Source organism: Aplidium turbinatum, chromosome 11 (assembly GCF_918807975.1).
Source record: "Aplidium turbinatum chromosome 11, kaAplTurb1.1, whole genome shotgun sequence".
In the NCBI taxonomy this organism is placed as follows: domain Eukaryota; kingdom Metazoa; phylum Chordata; class Ascidiacea; order Aplousobranchia; family Polyclinidae; genus Aplidium; species Aplidium turbinatum.
The window spans coordinates 1,774,183-1,793,944 of record NC_137482.1 but is presented as its reverse complement, the minus strand read 5'-3'; the positions used below and the strand labels follow the sequence as shown (position 1 = coordinate 1,793,944).

The window sequence follows — 19,762 nt, the reverse complement described above, 5'->3', positions numbered from 1 at the left end:
TACAATCCAAGTGACACCTTGCAGATCTATCCACTGTTCGGGTCGTCGGCTGTGTTTGATGTTGTGACGTAATAATACACCGTAGCGGACGATTTGACACATTATACTTTCTTCAAAACAATTATCTAATTCTGACATCGGTTTAACATTGCTTAACATTGTGTTTGGCAGTAGCGCCTTGTTCTGTTAAAGTTTCAATTTCCAGTAGGTAAACTAAGCCGTGTTTATTTTCAGCATGTTTTGTTTTTGAATATATGAGAATTAAATAAAATAATAAATCATCAGCATAATTTCCGATCCCTGAAGCAAAGTAGATGTTTTTATCGCTGGATCTAGTTGCTAAGACAACAAGCAAGACTGGGTTTATTGTGGATTTTACCAAAAGGAAATTTATCTTTATTGGAAGTTACAATGTTTAGAAGTTGTTTGGAAGCTACACTCATATTTACAAGTAAGAAATTGTCTTATATGTTTTCGGTAATATGGTCAATGGTCATACAATCAGAAATGTTTAATTCAACTGTTTTCGTTTTTGCCCCCTTCGTTTGGTTGGAACTAACTTCGGAGTTTCTTCAGACAAAAATATTTTGAAAATTAATTGCCAGGAAAAAATGTTTATGTTTAGGCTGAAAAAAGCCTCTTTAAAGATAAATATTGTCAGTCAAACATAGTTGTACCGACCTTGAACCATTAACCCAGCCTCGGTCAGTGGACAAAGTCAATGGTTTTTTAATTATTCCATCCGTTATGCACTGCTAAATAAAGAGCAGTCTTTGCAATATGCTTTGCAAGTGCACACCCCAAGAGTTGAACATACGTTGCTTGTTCTTGCCATGTCTTCGCCATAAAGCAGGATGCTTCATCATTGCGCTATCGGGGGCAAAGATTTTGAATTTTAGAAATATATTTGGCTTGCACAAATTCCTTTCCTTTCATTTCATTTCGACTAACCCTACGTACAAAAAGAGCTTGTTTTATTTCCGCCAGCAAAAGCTCCCACTTGACTTGCACGATGAAGGGTAGGTAATGTGATAACTGGCTTGCAAGGCATATGATCAAACATCATTTATTTGTTATCGTTATGCGTGCAATCCGCCTGAGGGGACACCGCCATGCTGCTTGAGTGCTCAATGGAATCGTAATGAGATAAACTTAGAACAATTTTCTGTTTATTGGATCAACAAAACCATTGACTGCTTTTTCGGCATGGATTTACTCGAATTAAAATCCTATTTATCTTGATGTGTCTGAAACAACAGTATTTTTGAGACATTACAAACAAAACAGTACTTTTGAAATAAGGTGTATTTTCTCTTCCTATTATACGGTGCACTATTATGTTGGAGTGCACGCAATAATGTGTTGTTTATGACGCAATAACGGCAAAATTGCACAATGCATGGTTATCGCCAACAATGAAGTACACTGGGGAGGGGCAGGGGCGAGTTGTGTGCTCCCATTTATTTTGCAAATCAAGAAAATTTATTTTTGTATGATTCATTTTGTTGCGTTTTTGTTGGAAATGAAACTTTGTGATGATGTGTTAAAAAATTGTTTGTGATGTAATAAAAGGTTATATTTCAATTCTTGGATACCACTCAGGAAAGCATAATTACTCCATTTGCTTGATTTTTGGTGCCAGAATGATATGTTCTACCCGCAAAACTGATTTACATTTTACAACAGTGTAAATAGAGCATAGTATGTGATCTACCGGGCTATTTCCAGATCGATTATGTTAAAGCAGTGCATTGGCATGTCAAAGCAAGCTGATGCTCCTAAATACGTTGTTTTTGATTCCACAATTCATCAGCAACCTTTTTTATTTTCACTTATTTACTTATATAAGTTACATCATATCCTTTGTGGATCCTTCTCTTGCATCATTTTCTTACAAATTTTATCCAAACTTATGCTTCTAGCATCCAGTTTCTGATATTTTGCATTCATTTTAGTTGATTGTTTTGCCCTAGTCTAATTCTTTCCTTTTATTTAATTTTTCATCTTTGACATATTCCAATTGTTTCTTTGCGCAACTTCTCTAATAAAATTCAACCTTCTTATTTGCTGGAAAAGTTACGTTTCGCCAGCGTTTGAACATCAAAGTTGAGTGACTTCTTATTCTACGTTTTGAACACTGACGAAAGCAACCATCTCATGCGAGGAATAAAACATTGAAGCAAAGGAGATTTTTATCCTAACATTTCACTTCTCTGAAGAGAACGTTAAGTTGGAAACAGTTGGCCCCTGGTAATTCCTTTTTAGGCATTTTCTTACAAAATATAAAAAGATTTATGAAATCATGTAATTTCACTGTGCGTGGCATTACCATGGTGTTGGTAAAATTCATATTATGAAACATTACTCCTATTTTCCTAGTTGATGAGATTATACTACGAGTCGATTTCTGTACAAGGTTTTCCAGGCATTTCTGTCTTCTCTGACTGCATTATTTTGTACCTTGTCTTGAGATTATTGTTTCACACATCCTCTTATCTGTTTAAGGAGGATTTGTTTTCTTTTTTTCAAACCAACATTATGAGAAGCACATCACCTATTTGAGGCGAGTCCCAGCCAACAATAATAATTGCTGTCTTTTTTGTCGTTTCAACGTTGTTTTGCTGCCAAGACGTCAAATTTCAACCTTTCTTGGCTGGAGTGTTTCTTCAGGTACCCGGTCATTTGGTCGACAGGACGTTTGGTCGACAGACATTTGGTCGACAGGACGTTTGGTCGACAGGACGTTAGGTCGACAGAACGATTTATTTTAGGGTTAGGGTTAGTTAACTAACCATAACCCTAATCTAACCCTGACTCTAACCCTAACCCTAAAATAAATCGTTCTGTCGACCTAACGTCCTGTCGACCAAACGTCCTGTCGACCAAACGTCCTGTCGACCAAATGTCTGTCGACCAAACGACCGTGCACCTTTCTTCAAGTGTTGCATCAATGTAAAATGACCGAGTGTCCGACTGTATGGTGCTGACTGTGTGAGTGTGTGTCAATAGAATGGCCATGGCGCCGAGATCTGACCGAAGGTCACTCCCTTGTCTCTCAGCTAAGACTTGTAATCACAAAATAGTAAAGGAATTTATGTCATGAAATGCGAAACGTGTCTATTCCTTGACAAGCTTCTCAGTCATTACAGGAAAATTCAAAACATCCAAAACGCTGTTATCTTATCTTGAGAAGAAACGATCAAGTTTTTGAATTGCTTCAACAATTTTGAGACTTTCCTCAACCCCAAATTTTTTTTTGTTATACTTAATATGAGATTTGGGTCAATCTACCAATGGGTGGGTTTGTTGAATATTTGAAACATAACATAAAACAATAAACAAGCTCTCACAGCTTAACCAACTCATGTACTTGATAAATTCATTTTAAGCAACCGCGGTTTTGTGAGGTCGCTTTGCTACACAATTGTTTTCAGATAAGTCGCCATACTTTCGTCAGAATTTGCACACGGCTCGGGCTTTGAGAAGGATGTTACCTTTATGATCCTCCAATACATTCAGCTCGCGATGCTTATCACGGTGTTAACAAAGCGCGTTCTTATTTTGTATATTAAATGTCATATTTTACTCATCTTTAGATGTTTTCTTGACGTTTTCCGACGTCATAATCAAAGCCCCGAAGCAAATCGTCGCTTTTTCAAGTGACGTCACCGTCACGGTTGCAGGGGCTCAGGCTGGGAGATTAATTGAAGTTTTTTACGGTGATGAGACCTCCCCAATCACCGGCCAGATGGTCACAAGGTTCAACGGGCAGGTAAGTTTTGCTGTTTTCCCCAGAAGTTTATAAAGTCGGCAGAAATTGATAGCAATTGTTATTTTTCCTTGCATAACGTAATGAAGAGAAACGGAACTAATAAAAACAATACTAATACGTTTTTATCTAGAGCTGTATCAAGCTCAAATATGCGCTGCACTCATCACTTTACAAAGCAGACATCCTCACACACATATATTGTGTGCTCACCTACAAATATAAAACAAAATTTACATTATGCAGTTGATGCCTTGAATAAACGTAACAGCTAGGATGAGATAACAAAGGTCATGTCTCTACTTGTGATTATTTTCTTGCGTCGTGGCTGCAAATCATCATGAACTTATTTTTTATATCTTGAATTGTGTTGTTTTTATAACAGGAGCAAAAAATTGTTGTTTCATGTGATTATCTCCATGGTAAATTTCAAAAACATCAAAAGAGTATTCACTCTTAGAGAACCTATTTACTTTCATGCGCTTATTTTCTTACTTGGCTAAGAACTAGTTGATGGATTATTGACTTTAAGTTGTTAGTTTAATTTTTTTTTTTTTGAGGCAATTATTTGTTCCTTGACGAAGGCAAATACGTTTCATCGCTGCTTAGTTCCACCTACATGAGTGGGTAGTGGTTTCGTCTCTGATTCGGATAAGTCTGTGTTCGATACCAGGTCGGACCAGACTCAGGAATTAAAAACAGACTCGATTGTTTTCTTTTTTGAATGTACGATGAAGCATAAGTCGGGTAGCAATGCGATTTCATTGTAGACATAATACAAAATTGAAATTGACAATCAAATTCGCGAATAGATTCTAACCAGACAGAAAATCAACCTTTTTTTACATTGATTCAACATCTACAGACGTTGAGTTAATGTAAAAATGGTTGATTTGCTGTCTGGCTAACAATTGTAGAGCAACAGTGCTGTAAATGAACCATGCTGCTATTGGGCTTATTAATTCTTCTGTATGAAATTTTCCAACAGGTTGTATAACTTATTATCCTAATTTGGTGTACAACGATCACGTTTTATCGCTGCTACCTTTTTGTTGGCCTCTGTTCATCCAACTAACCCAAAGCAAGATATTGATCATCGCCTAATATTATTTGTTTGTACCTGGTCAGACTTCCGTCTGTTGTTTATGTTCTACTTGTTTTATTTTGTTTTCCTGTTTATTTCTTTGTGTGACTTTCGTTTCACCCAGTTTCACAAAAAGTCTTGATCCATGATTCAGATCTTCCGCGAAGTTTTTTTTTCTTCATCAAACATCCCGGATGTGCAGATTCTGTTCTGTTTCCGCGGTGGAAAATTCTCATCGAGTTGAATTTATTTGTTCGTCAATTGTATCACGAGTTCGGCATGCGTGATGTGATGTCATAATGACGTTTTATTTTATTACAATTACAGATTGGTGATGACGTCACATTGGTGTTTGATTGTGGATATTTTTCACGGTTGGGTGATTACAAGTTTGTGCTGAAAAGTTTGTCAGGTGAGGATTAGAGGTTACTATCGGTCACACAGTGACAATGTTACGTTGTTTCAACGCTTTCAACAACCACAAACGTCTAAACTTTGAAAGCGAAGTTTCATTATCCTGTTATGTCACAAGTGAAATGAAAACGACGTAATAAAGAATGCTGCAAGCGTCAGACTGAACTAAAGCGTTAAAAGTAAGAATTTTAAACCTTACGAATAACTCAATTTGAAATCCATTACTACATTGAGGGCACTAGAGATGAGTTTTGCACAAAAAAGATTTTCATTAAAAACGATCCAAATTTTATGAAGTTGTTGAACTTTCCAGTTTACTTGAAGAATATTTCTAACTTTGCGAGGTTAATGGTTATTGGTTGCCGACCATGGAAGGATCTCTTCTCACTCAATTGGTCACTGGGCGGTCGTTAAATTTATTGCCTTCATTTCCCATAAAGCGATGAATGAGTTTTATTGTCTCTTTGTCTACTAAGTGTTTTTCTGACATCATATCAACGTGTTTTAACAAAAAATTGATGAAAATATTTGCATTTTGAGACCTGGTGATGGCCATGAAGCGGCTTCAGCAATGCAGTTGGTTTTGAAAATGTTCTTCAACATTGTTTCGTCATAGGAGAACGTTCAATAAACCAAAGAATACGTTATTTTTTATTCTGCTTTTATTGCCTTGCTACTCAATATTTTCAGGCGAGGCTATTTTATAAGAATCTATCAGTGCATAAAGAATAAATCGCGTCGCTTTCCCAATGTTGGAAATCTTTCTCAACCAGCGTCTTGTGCGAGAATGAAACGCAGTCACTACCTAGCAAACAAAATCCGTCCTGTTTGCATTGATTCAACGTCTGCAAAAGCTTAATCCATGCACAATGTACGACTTTCTCTAGCTGGGCATGATCTCTCTGATGCTGTAGCTTCATTGCAAATGTTTGATTCAATACGTTTCTGTGTTGTGCTATTTTGCTGCTAAACATGTAGTTTTCACCTATTTCATTTCCCTTGGTAATAATATTCAGTCTCTGACTGACGAAATATTGATACTAAAGCTGGTTGCCATTCTCAGCATGTTGTGGTGGCCTAGTCTGCAGTTACCACAACAACGCAAGAAATTGTTTTATAATTATCCATATCGGTGGTACTTATGAAAGAAGCGAGAGAGTCTAAAAGGTAAAGGTGGTCCCATACTTGACTCAAGTGTTGGGTATGAGAAGGTGAGGTTCTCATTGTAGCCTTCGGCACTAACGAGAGTAGGATGGTCAGTTCCTTTCTCTCGGCCACCTTTCCTTCAGCAACTACGCCCACCCAATTTACTACAATTTACGCCCACCCAATTTACTACACCCTGAATAGAGGTGACCGGTGTTTTTCAACAACGAGCTTTAGCGGGAAGTCAAACCAGGGTTGAATGATTGCAAAGCGAGCGCCTTATCCGCTGCCCCATCTCACCGCCAAACAGCGTACGCATCTAAAAACTTGTAATTCTTTTGCAGGTTATGACAATTCATCTTCAGCGAGTGCTGTTTCTACTGCCAACAGGTGGCCAGACATTGACATCTCCGTGAAATCATTCCATGAAGTTTTCACCACGGATGTGACGGTAAGGTCAGGAGGGATGACGTAAATGCTTCATGCAGGTATCGCGCTTGAGTTGTTGTCCAACTTCTACGATTCCACATTGCATTGAATGGTAACCTCTTAAACATGACAATTTCCCGTAAGACCTCGCCAATCAATCAGAACATATGTTTGAGTGACTATTGTCCATTTGTGACCCTTCAAGCATTCAGCCAGAGAGTTGATCCTACTTTGAAGTTTGTTTGGTAATTATAGAAGATAAAAGAGTTATGACTGGGTGGGAATCGAACCCACGTCATCGAAATTTATTCCCAGGCTTAACCCACTAGACCACGCTGGCTACGGCGGAACGTTCAATGATTTTACTTTCTATCTCAAGAGTTTGCGTTTTTTCTCCATCTTACCTGTAACTTTCTGATTGGTTGAAACGCTGTTCCTGTAACTTCTGATTGGGACAATAATTCATCTGTCTAACCAAAAATTTTTATGTTTAAGTGCTTCCCGCATTAAATACTTGGCAAACAGTCTCAATCAATTTTCTTTCACGTTTGTTTCGGTAGTGTTTATCGTACAGTACTTTCATCTTTCTAAGAATTCCAACTCATTCTATTATTTTACTGTATACCTCGGTCTCTTTTGTTTAAATACAAACTAAAGATTTTGTACAGTTTTATATGAAGTTAACTTCTATCTGAGCTTGATGCTTGGTGAATGAAGTTTGTCGTCTTGGCTAATTCCTTTTGTGAAATTATCCAATCACCTCAAACACACAAGTTCTTGGGCTTCCTGCAGCAAGAAAGATATTCCGGGTTTGTGCTCGACACGTTGTCAAGTCTATTTTAAGGTTGTGAGGAAGTTAAATCCATCGTAGCCGAGTTGTAGAATCCACCTCATTAGATGTTATCTTGCCGTGGCGTTGTGTGGGATGCACATTGCACAGCTGGTGAGGTTGTAGTTTTGCAACTTTTCTACGTTTAGCAATGTTGAAACGATAAAAAAAAGCTTTTGCAAACAAAGTTGAATTTTATGACATTTTCTACTTTTTGTTGTTTAGGTCACAATAACGCCACCACGCGACGTGTGTCAATCAGCTGTAGCTAACCGGTACAAGGCGCAAGTGCGTGTCTTTAGAAATAACACAGGTGATTGCCTTTATTATATTTGCAATTATTCCAAGCTTTTTATATTTCTTAAATTCGAAACAGTTTATGACGACAGCAAAGTAACTTGTACTGCACTAACATGCTTCAAACAAGTTGGGTTTTATCGTGAATGATAACAACAGACACGCCTGCCTTGTTTTCGATTCCAAAATACAATTATTCCTATACCCTTTAAAACAGTTACGTTTTTTACCTTTTCCGTTCACTGGTGTATCGTGTATTGTAATTGGCATTTTCGTAGTTATCCGGTACATCAACAAGTTTCATCGAAAACTCAATGATGAGTCAGTTTAGTTTTGGTGTTTCCTGGTAATGCTGAAGTTGCTGTTATTAGTGAAATTGATCCTTTAACAAACTAAGACGAGAGATCAACTTGTGGTGCAAATGCCAGCATTCTGTGGATGCAAATTAGCAATAATACCTCAACTGATAATAATCAGAGCAATATTATTATATATATTATGTTATAATTTATTATTATTTTATATTAATATTAATATTATGTTTATTATATATTATTATTATAATAATATTAGCAGTAGTCTATAATATTCTCAACCACACTATTTTCCTACAGTTGCCATGAAAACCTATGACGTGTCGTTTCCGCCAACGTCAATCGTTTGCGAGTGTGACGTATTTTCTAAACCTGGCAATTACGTTGCGCAGTTGCTTGTAAGCAGCGGCATGTCCGATGTCGTCGTCAGCGAAAGTGACGTAATGCGCGCTGATTGGAGCGGAGAATACTCATTAAAATTAAGCAAAAACATATTTCCATGCACAGGTAAGTTGTTTAAGTTGGAGAGATAAGTTAGAGAGATAAGTGACAAGTTATTGAAATTGATTAAAGTATTCAAACTAACACACATAGTAAATTAAAAAGTTTTTATTGCAAAGTTGTAGCATATTGGTGTTCTTCCCAGCCAGCAAAGCCGTTTCCTGATAAGTTGGTTGAAGCAGAGAATTGACTAAACCCCGCAGCCTATACGGCTTTATCTGCACACCTCTAAAAAGTGTAATGTCTTGTCCTGCCATGGCAGGAAGATAGTTAATGCAAGACTTGAAAGCTTATTATGTACAAATGTACAGCATCCTTTATTTAATGTGACTGTTTTCGAACTGAACTATTTTCGTAATTCTAAAATGGTCACAACAACTAAATCTGTTGCATTCAAGCTTCGGTGTCTAAGTTTGTGCTGTACAGTCACAACGTAGCTACGGTCATAAAGCTACTTCTGACCGCACAAAGTGTTGTCAAAGTTTCTGCAAAAAGGTAGTTTCTTCTATCACGCAAACAAAATGTGATCATCCCTATTTGTTCACAGAGCGGAGAGTGATGATTTCCGTGGAGAGGCCCCCTTGTGTTCCCCGTGATGACGTCATACAGGCTGTCGCTATGTTTCATGACGGCTCGAGTCGTGTGATCGCCAACGTCACAATTGGGAATTCAGGTTTCGAAAAGGATTTCTTGAATTTTGTTGTTTTCATCTTATTTTGGAACCCCTCAACAAATTACCTGTATCCTTTGTAACCTTAAACAGGGGCGGACACAGTGATACTCACGAGTGAATGCACGCCCCTAAACACATTTTATTGGGTTAGTTTGAAAGTTAGTTGCTAAACAAAAGAATTGTAACCATACTAAGTTAATTGGAATCATAAGTTGTGTTCTGCGATCTGTAATGCAGTTTTGTGATTTTTTTGCTATGGATTATATGGTTCAGCAGATATACATTTTCCTCTTCATTCGCTTCGAAGAAACTTGGTTTTCATTCCAAAACACTTGGGTCAACCAATTGTCTGCAATGACCTCTCCCTTTCTATTGCTAATATCTTCAGTTTTAACAAGTTATCGTGCCATGGCATGCTATGTGAACGAATCGTTCAACTCTCAACTACCTTACCACACGAACACATGGAGACTTCAAATTGTCAATTTTGGTGACAGGGGCTCAGGCTCTGTGAGTTCAGAGCCTTTGTAAGTATATAAAATATTTTGATTCAAGTTTAAAACAAAGGTTTTTCATCTTAGGATGAATCTAAATATTACAGAAAGACCCCAGATTGCTTTTCAAGATAATACTTCTTCAGTTTTGAAATGAATCATCTACGTTTTCTAAAATTGTTTTATGTTTCTTTCCCAGATCAAGTTTCTTTTCCTTGTTCGATGCTCCAACCGTTCGGTTCTGCGGCAATCTGCTTCCGCTATGTGACGTCACACACGATCGTTCGCACCGTTTGTCGGTCACGTGGCAAAGGTATCGTGGCAAGTTATAGAGTTACTGAAGTGTTTCCAATCAGAAAATTGCTCTATTTTACATTGCATGACGAGTGCATGTAAAAAGGATGTTTTTTTCTGCTAGGGTGCTACCCGGTAGCCTACATCTTAGGCTATCTTAGATGGCAAGCTGTTGTCTCTTGTGTATCATGGCCAGAAGAAACCTTTGGCAACACTCAAAACAGAGAAGATGTGATTGAATATTAGAGTTTTTTACTTTAAAACATCATATGAAAATTATAGCGTTGAGAGAGAAGAAATTCTAGGGTATGAATTGTACTGTATGTGCTATATGAAAATTATGTCAATGTTTTCATCAATATTGAAATAAAAGTGATGGAAATGTTTCGTTTGGTTAAAGATGTTTGGTTTGTAGAAACTGGCTTGTCAATCAATAGCTAGTTATTTATAGTTGGAATGTCACAGATTTTGCTTTGGACGGTAATTGGTCTATTTGGTCGTATTGGAACACCTGCAGTCGTAAATGCTCTCCCCCTATTCGTCAGCGTGTCAGGTCATGTGACAATCCTCAGCCAATCGGAGTCGGTAGAAAATGCGACAAAAGTAAGTTTTGTTTTGTTTTACTTGTGTCATAGTTGTGGCTACATAAAACACGTGTTCGAAACCCCACTCACCACTCATTCACTCACTTTTTTTTAGCTAACAGCGTAATTTCAATATGTTTCAGTTACAACATCTAAAAATGTTTGAAGGGTTGATTGGTGATAGAGAACTTAAAAGTAGCAAATAGAAGGGTGCTCATAGCTCGAAGTTAAGTCTGGCGACAGCTCCTGAAGAGAGTCAGACGAAGAACTGTAACTTCGAGCTATGAGCCACCGTCTACTTGCCATCTGAAAATGTTAATATTAGATCGCAGCAAACTCCGTTCTCAGAGTTGCGAGGATAATTTTTAGTCTCACAAATATCAGTCCAGAAAAATCAATATTTGCAACGAGTTGATCATACAGGGGTTGAGTCGTCGTACCATTGGACGTGGTTCCAGTCCACGGTCGCTTTTTCAACTGTCACATTTAGAGCGTACTGTAGCTTATCAGTTGGCCATGGAAAGATTTTTACTAAGATTGACACATTGCAAATATAAAAAAATAATAACTTTTAAATCGTATATATTGAAAAGATTCGTAAATTGTTATCTTATCAGCCAACTTCAGCTTTGAAAAAAAAATCGTTTAAACTAGTTTTTCTCGTTTTCCTTTTGCAAACTTTAATGGCGTTCCTAAAATCGGTATATATTTCATAATATTTTCCTGGAATACCAGCTCAACACATTTTGAAGTTAGCCTACTTACAATCCAGGTTCTAACAGCTCCACCCAGTTTCAAGTCGTGAAGGAAAAAATAAATGGAAATAATTTTCGATGTCCTTTCGACGTCACGTCTACGCAATCTGTGACGTCACAGTGTGCATGCGGGTGTCTCGTGTCCGCTGTTGAAAAAGGAATATTTACGTCACCTGTTTCTGGAGAATGCAGCGAACAGACCACCCTGGTAAGTGGTGCATTTGATTCCGCAACAAAATATCCAGTTTACAAAATATTTTGTCATTATGACGACTTTGTAATGCAACAATAACTGTCTAAAGTTGCTGTTTCTATTCTCGTCCTTGGGCTAATGAATGATCTTAATGGATAGTTTCTTTCCCAAACGACGGATTTGCCGGTCAGCTGTTAGTGGAAAGTGTTGTGCAAATGTGAAGAAAGGGGCGTTCTTCCCGGCTATCAGCACAAGGCTGAGCACTCACTAGCACTGCGAGCAGTTGCGATTCGCTAACCATAACGGTGTAGCTTCCACGCTAGCCATTCAGACCATCCAATCAACGATGTTTCTCGGCAGCCGATTTGTAGCAAGAATTGACAGCGATAGACACGTGTTTTGCCCACGAGGCTGGGCTCATCAGTATCGAAAGCGGCGGTCGAATACCTTTGTGGCAAGAATACGGTGCGATACTGATTAGCCCAGCCTCATGGGCAAAACACGTGTCTATCGCTGTCAATTCTTGCTACGAATTGGCTGCCGAGAAACATATTGTTGTGCAAATGTTACTGTAATGAAACTGTTATTGTAATGCAAGTTCCTCGTTTATCTTGGGGCTCGTTGTCAACCTCCTAGTGCTGAGCCCTGGTAATTGATTCTTGCAAATGCAATCAAGCGAATGGCAACAAAATATAGACAGCAATTATAGCTTGCAGAGCTCTATGCAATTCCATCTTTGCTTATTTATAAGAGTCTAGTCCGACTATATTTGGCTTTTGTTTCGATGATTGCAGAAAGCCTGTTGAATTTTTTTAGTTGTAGCCTATAGTTTTTAATTGAGATAACCATTTGTAGCTGAAAATTTTTTTACATTTACAATAATACTCACTTTAACAACTCAGAAAGGTATAAACTTAGTCAGAGAGTAACATAACAAAAATTAAATCACTTTCCACTTTCAACACCAGTCAGTGGCAACTGGACTTGTCTTTCCTATAACCCCTTACTAGTGAGAGGCATGTTTTGATGGAGGAGCAGCAGTTTCGAATGAAAATTTCAACAATTTTTGCTTTTATCTTGTTGTCGGTGCAGTTTCTTGTTTGCTTTGAATAATAGCATAGATGACGTCATTCGTTTTGTTATTTCAGGTGTGGAAATTTTATACGTCATCAAATCACGTCATTCGTTTTCGTGTTGTCGACTTTCAGCTTAAATATGACGAAAGCCTCTCACTGGCTGACCGTAGTATAACGTCAACAATCACGCTTCATTCACGGACAGTGACCTCACAACACAACGTAGTTGACCTTCGATACGTGAGGTCATCGTTACGTCAGAACGTGGATTCTTGTGGCTTTGTTTTGGCGTACGAGTCCATTGGTGAGCTGAGATAGTTTGATAAACATCCTTTGCTCGGTCTGGGATTCTTACCATCAAAAGAAATAAAATATGTGATCTTTGGAATCAAATTGTGTTTGCAATTTCAGTTTTTATTACTGACCTGTGTTGACATGTTTGACCAAGGTCAAAAGTTAACTTGTTTGATGGCAACTTCCTGCCTGATTGCTACGTTTACTTGAAAAGCTGCTTTTGTTTCAAGTCACTTATTCTCTTGCAGTGTTCTCGTTATACATTTTTTGATAACTTTTTCTATGATTTTTAAAACGGAATCATGAAGTTCTATCAGTTCCGTATTTGTTTGCTGGCCACCTCATCAAGTTGAGAAAGCGTCTGCTTGTGCTCAAAGGGAACTCGTGTCTATTCTCTTCCAGGGCACACAACTATGTAAAGGTGGATTCGAAAATATACTTTTTAGCCTTTCCGTCTGCAAACGTTGAATCAATAATAAAAAGGCGGATTTGCTGGCTAGAAACTATTTTTAGAAACTATTGTGAGATTTTCAAAAGGTTTTCATTAAAGCATATTCTATTTGAATAAAAAACTTTTATACATCTCACAAAGAGAACAAACTGTTACGTTTTTTTGAAAAAATATTCTATTTTTTTTTAGTTGTGGCTTTAATTTACTTTCCTTTATTTCACGTGCTGTTACCTTCCTTGCAGAACGATCAGAATCTTTAGCAACAGCACCAACTGGTGTTTTTGGAAATTCAACAAAATTACCACAAGGGGGCGATAGCTGGATGAATGACGTTGTTCAAAACCCTGTGTTGGCGATCGGGGTGTCCATTTGTGTCGTCATAATCCTTCTTGTGGTTGTCATTGCTGTGGTCAAGTGCAGACGTCAACGGGTCAAAGGTGAGAAGTTATAGATGTCACGTACAATCGCTGATGAATTTCTAGAAAGGAATAAATAATTCTAAGATCATGATCTTTGCAGTTTAAATTTATCGCCATGACCACGTGAGATCATATTTTTTTCAACGTGTACAATGCACTTGAACAATAAATTTATATATTTTCAACTTCAAAAAGCGTATGGTGCTCACACATTACAATGGAAATATCACTTCGGTTGATTTTTAAGACCAATATGGCAAAAGTGCCAAAGTATTTTTGTTGTGCAAAATTTTGGGGTGACCTGGGCGCATCAAGTTTGAGGTTATTGCCATCCCGTCAATCAATCATCTTCATACGTTACTTAAATGTAACAAAGACTGGTTTGTTGACTGGACACAAAGTCAAACGCGACAATGGCGATAGCGTCTTACCAAGACCTTCATTGTCCAACAATCTAGACACAGCCGGCGTCCATGAAGACGTGGCAACTGCAAAAACACGTTCAGTGGTCTGTTTTAGTTTATCGGTTTAGAAAACGTGTTAATTGAAACACTTCAATACTTCCGTTGTGTATTCATCCGTCATTCTCTGTAGTTCATTGATTCACCCAACCTTGTGTTTTCTTTGTAAATATAATACGGTGTCATATCTTAAAACATTGCTTTCATTACAATTTTATTTTATTTGCTTTTATTGAAGTTATATAAAGTGTTGATGTATTTTGTTTGTAATATTTCTATTTTTCTTTGGACAATCATTTCACTGGTCTTCATTTAAACTACAACTGACGAATTAGTGAAGTCGTAATTATTTTGAATAAATCTAATTTTAAGCTTCAAGCCAAGTGCTGGTATGTCAGATATGGGCAATTTGTTCTGTGCTGTTACACTGTGCACTTCATTAAGCGCCTTATAGTTAAAGAATTGATTTCTTGATTTTTCAGATGACAAATTTTCACAAAATCTGCCAATATCCTTAGAAAACCGACTCACAGCGCCACCTGACGGAAAGAGTTCAAGCAATATTGATGCAGATTCAGGTGAATGAGATTTTTATGTTTGTAAAACTTTATAACGCGAAGTGGGCCTAATAAGCGGGAAGTACTGTATTTACTGCAAGCACCAACATGTGCTCTCGCCTGGTATCAAACCTACAACCTTTGGACTGTGTTTTTGAACTTCATATGACTTCAAACGAGGCCAATAGCCGTTTTGCACGTTTTGACATTAGGCTATTGTTTTTTCTATGTATTTCGTATACGAAAGCGCTGCAAACAGGATTCGAACCTGCGCGGGAACATCCCATTGGATTTCAAGTCCAATACCTTAACCACTCGGCCATAGCAGCAACAATTCTATCGATGAGGACACCAGGCAGTGGCTAACCAACGGATGCCCTGATATATAGCGACAACACTAATAACAATAGAGAAGAAGGCTATTGTTAAAAAAAAAACACTCACAATCGAATGCGTTTCGTCACCACACAATCCAAGATAAACGCAATTTTTAAAATACTAAATCAAATTTTTACGTCATTCTATTTTTATGACCACCACAGATCGACCACCACCGTTGGGAGAAAATTCACGTCACGATGACGTGCCGATGACGCCAAAACCACGTGCTGCTTATTATTTGGCTCAGCGTCAGTTGCAGCTGATGAAGGTGAGTTATAATGACGACACAAAGACATTTATTAATGACATGCTTAAATAAAGTAACCTTAGCGGGTTTAACATAATGTATTACACACAAAACAAAATATACAACATAATAACTCAAACGTTTTCGACACGTACGTGTGTCCTCATCAGGAATTAAATCTGCAATACATAAAATGAAAAATCGTAAGATAAATTTGACTTTGGACTGAAAAGCACAAACTGCACAAGTGATACAAGAATGATTGCGAGTAAATTATGCGGTGGGAAACAGATCACGTGAGGTGTAGACTACAGGCATTGGACAAACAATTAGAACACACACAAAAGGAACGATGAACCACAAGCGAATCACTGCTGGTTGAGAGACGGATTGTTACGTTTGATTCTTAAGGCTTCCATGATCTCAGTCTGAAAATCAGATCTGATTATATACGTGGTAACATCTCAAATTTTGAGGCCTATATCTTGAAGCTCTAGGCTTCAGCTTTTACAGTCTGATGGTAAATCCGGCACTGGCTGTAGGGACATTCATCAGAATGAGAAAGTGTCTGAAGTGCTGCCATTTGAACATGTTGCTCAGCCACGAACTCTGAGGGTTGCGAAACAATTAATAAGTGTTGCCAGACGCCGTCAGCGAATTACCCCACCAACGCTCTAAAGTTCCTTTAACTTCGTGAGTATTTCTAGACCAGGGGTTCTTAACCAGGGGTGCACGCACCACTAAGGGGTGCGAGATCTGTGCCTAGGTGGTGAGGGGATGCTGAATTATCAAAGTTTGTTATTATATGATGCAAGAAGCTAAGTTGTTTTACCAGGTTTCAACAAAAATTTCGAACTGTAGGCGTCTATTACTTTTCAACCAATCCTAGGAGGAAGTACGTGAACTGGTTGGTAAGTTCAAGGTGGTGCCTACAAGGCAAAAGGTTAAGAACCGCTGTTCTAAACGAAGTAGGCCTACGTCCCAAAAAGGTCTCCTGGTACCCGTGTACAGTACTTCGTTGAGGTTATATTTTTCATTATGAAAGATAAATTACTTTTTATTGATACTTTTCAACATTACTGTTTGATTGTTTGATTTCACAGAAAGAAGGCAAAGACAACTCTTCCCAAGTTTACGCTTCGACATGCATGAATGACCAGGCCATCCATGAGCAGGAATCGCTTTTGTTTGGCCCGTCTGTCAACCAATCAGAATCCAGCACGTGAAACTGAATGGTAAACTGCTGTGATAAACTTTCTATGTAACTTCATAAAAAGCACTTGACAGCAGATCAGGTTATTTATCAAAGCAGATTTAATCGCTTAGAAAAGAGTAGCAGTAGTAGCGTAGAGTCTACCATCATCTTCATATTGACACCTCCTGCGTTCAATTTACGCAGTGTAAAAATTTATTGCTTTAGTTTTGTCATTAGAATTAGTAATTTTCATCTTGCAAGCACTCAATTTTTATTATCGCGTTTTTGTTGGAATTTGCATTACTAGGCTACTGCTCTACTAGTGCTGCTAATTTATTGATTCTTTTTTCATCTATTTTCTAACGGAGGCAAACTGAATAAGGAAGGAGAACCTCACCTTGAAGTGGTTGGATTAAATGCCTTTTGTCCTACGCTACTCGTAGGCCCGGATTTAGGGGGGGGGGGGGCAGAGAGTGCAGATGCCCCGGGCCCCCCGACTTTTGAAGGGCCCCCCTACGTGGAAAAAATGTGATTTTGTGTTTTTTTTTTTATCTTTTAGCCTTTGAAGTTGCTGCAAAATGCTGTGCAGTGCTGAATTAATGCTACTGTAAACGTAGAGGTGGCTTTCCGCGCCGTGAGCGCAAAAAAATTTTTTGCACGGTGGCCCCCAGATCGAAAAGTGCCCCGGCCCTCCACCAGCTAATTCCGGCCCTGGCTACTCGTGTTTTGGCTTTTAATCTTGATACTTTTTCTGTAACGCTTAAACGTGATGTTTTGTTTCAGATGTCGTGTTGAATACAGAAATCCTACCTCATTGTTCATGAGAAGTATACAGAGGAGTGTGTACAAGCCGCCACAAGGCAACCCCGCGAGAGGACGAGTCGATCTTGGACGAGGCTTGAGCTTGGCCTTTGTGTTGTTTTCACTGTGGTTCAAGCAATAAAAGAACATGTCGAAAGCGACTGCATGTGTGCTTGTCAAACTTTTATATATTTTAAATTAAAAGTAATGTTTTACAGGACAATAGTTGTAACATGTGATTTGTTCCGTTGACCGTAGTCTAGTTTTTTCTCCGTTGCAAAGCTTTTGGTGCAAATGTTTCCCAGCCGGGTGCCCTTTCTGAGGCCTGCCACAGTTGTTGCTGGAGACCCGAACTTTATCACAAAATGGTGAAAGTAAAATCAGTTTAATTTTCGACGTTTCGTCCGTAGACTCGACTCGCTTCAACCAACATCTATTGTCTGCTCAACAATGAAGGCGTCCATCATTTACAACTTCTGCTGAGGCTAAAAATTGAATAAGGCTGTTCACCAGGCATTTAGTTGTTATTCTACTGAGGCTTTTCATGAAAATATCTTATTCATGCAGTCACTTAGCTTGGAAAATGGCCGACAGAGATCTGGTGTCCTTCTGGGGTCACCATTGGAAAGCTAAATCTTAATCTTTCAAATCGCAACAGGATCACAGAAAATTGGTCCAATCAAGCCAAAACAATAAAGTAATCAATTAGGCGAGGCAGCATCTTCTTTATTGAGGAAGAATTCAAAGATGTAAATAGAATTGTGAAAGACTGCCACTAGGCATATGGAAACTCACGTCACAGTCAACGCGAGCGATCTGTTGCCTCCCCAGTAGCTGTTGTGATGTCACTGCATGAAAATGCAAGCACAGTGACAATTGAAAATATTATAGAAGCCGATTCAGTCAGGTGTCAGACGTCACTTCCAAAGGATGTGGACGTGTTTTAGACGAAAACATTTCCCATTTATCAGCATATGATGAGGCATTGTAAAGCAAAGGTGAGTAACTTACTCGGATTCGAACACTTAACAGTGTTTTGAATCATGGATTCATCAAAGTGTAATCAAATTCTTAACCTAAGGGAAGTGTGGCTGTGCACTATATCCTATATTTGCTTCCAGCACAGCAGCTTTACACAAAGTAAAAATTTACTCTACTTGAAAAGGCCCCTTTACTTTAAAGTCTAAATGCTCCCTTGGTGTGAGCTGTTTTGATAACTTCCAAGACGGCTTTGCATCAGGTGTACTGAGCCTAAGCCATTAAACTGCCATTACCAGATTGTGGAAATTGAACGGCGTAATATTTTGCAAAAATGCAGGCAGCTGCAAAGCATATAGGCGCCCGTTCTGTATATCCTTCCTGTTTGGCATAGTTAAGATCTACACAAACATCTACTGTGCAACAACAATAGCATTAGTCTGCACTCGATTGTTGCGTTAGTGAGCTACTGCCCTGGTACAAATGTTATAGTCAGGTCTCAAAGGAGTGTATCAGTAGCCTACCTGCAGACAAACCTATTGATGCAAACTCTAGCAAGCTTTAGGTCTACTTTGTTGGTTGTAGCAGTAGGCCTATGTATGTAGCCTATGGCATAGCCTATAATTACAACAGAGACTGAGACAACTGAGACAATTTATATTTATCAAACTACTTTAAATGAAATAAGCAATATTATTCATGCAATGCCAGCAAAAACTAGCAGTGGCATCGATGAAATACCATCCATAGTTGTAAAGTCAACCCCAAACAACATACTGCATGCTTTAACTCATATATTTAACTTATCTTTAACGAGTGGAAAATTCATAAATTCATTTAAGTTGGGGAAGGTGATACCTATCTTTAAAAAGGGTAGCTGCAAAGATTCAAACAACTACAGACCAGTCAGCCTACTACCTGTTTTTTCAAAGATATTAGAAAGACTCATGTACAACAGATTATACTCGTTTTTAATTAGACATAAATTTTTCTATAACAATCAATTTGGTTTCAGAAAAAATCATTCCACAAGCCATGCTGCTTCAATGCTAATAGATAGTATCACTAGTATACTCAATGACAACCACCCTGCATTAGGAATCTTTCTTGATTTATCTAAAGCATT

General features: G+C 38.2%; 1 protein-coding gene and 1 non-coding gene across 2 annotated transcripts; one reads left to right on the top strand and one right to left on the bottom strand.

Moving 5' to 3' along the window:
* The first annotated feature begins 238 nt into the window (after positions 1-238).
* Positions 239-17,873, top strand: LOC145779555 (uncharacterized). Its single transcript, XM_082591171.1, has 16 exons — positions 239-451; positions 3,597-3,772; positions 5,181-5,265; positions 6,758-6,864; positions 7,897-7,984; positions 8,583-8,789; positions 9,331-9,456; positions 10,150-10,263; positions 10,710-10,847; positions 11,601-11,791; positions 12,925-13,156; positions 13,840-14,034; positions 14,960-15,055; positions 15,577-15,683; positions 16,766-16,897; positions 17,641-17,873. The coding sequence occupies exons 1-15, from the start codon at positions 412-414 to the stop codon at positions 16,886-16,888; spliced, it is 2,025 nt and encodes a 674-aa protein (XP_082447297.1). The 5' UTR covers positions 239-411; the 3' UTR covers positions 16,889-16,897; positions 17,641-17,873.
* On the bottom strand, positions 15,282-15,363 carry Trnas-uga (transfer RNA serine (anticodon UGA)). The gene has a single exon. It is a non-coding gene; the product is annotated as a tRNA-Ser (tRNA).
* Positions 17,874-19,762: the final 1,889 nt, after the last annotated feature.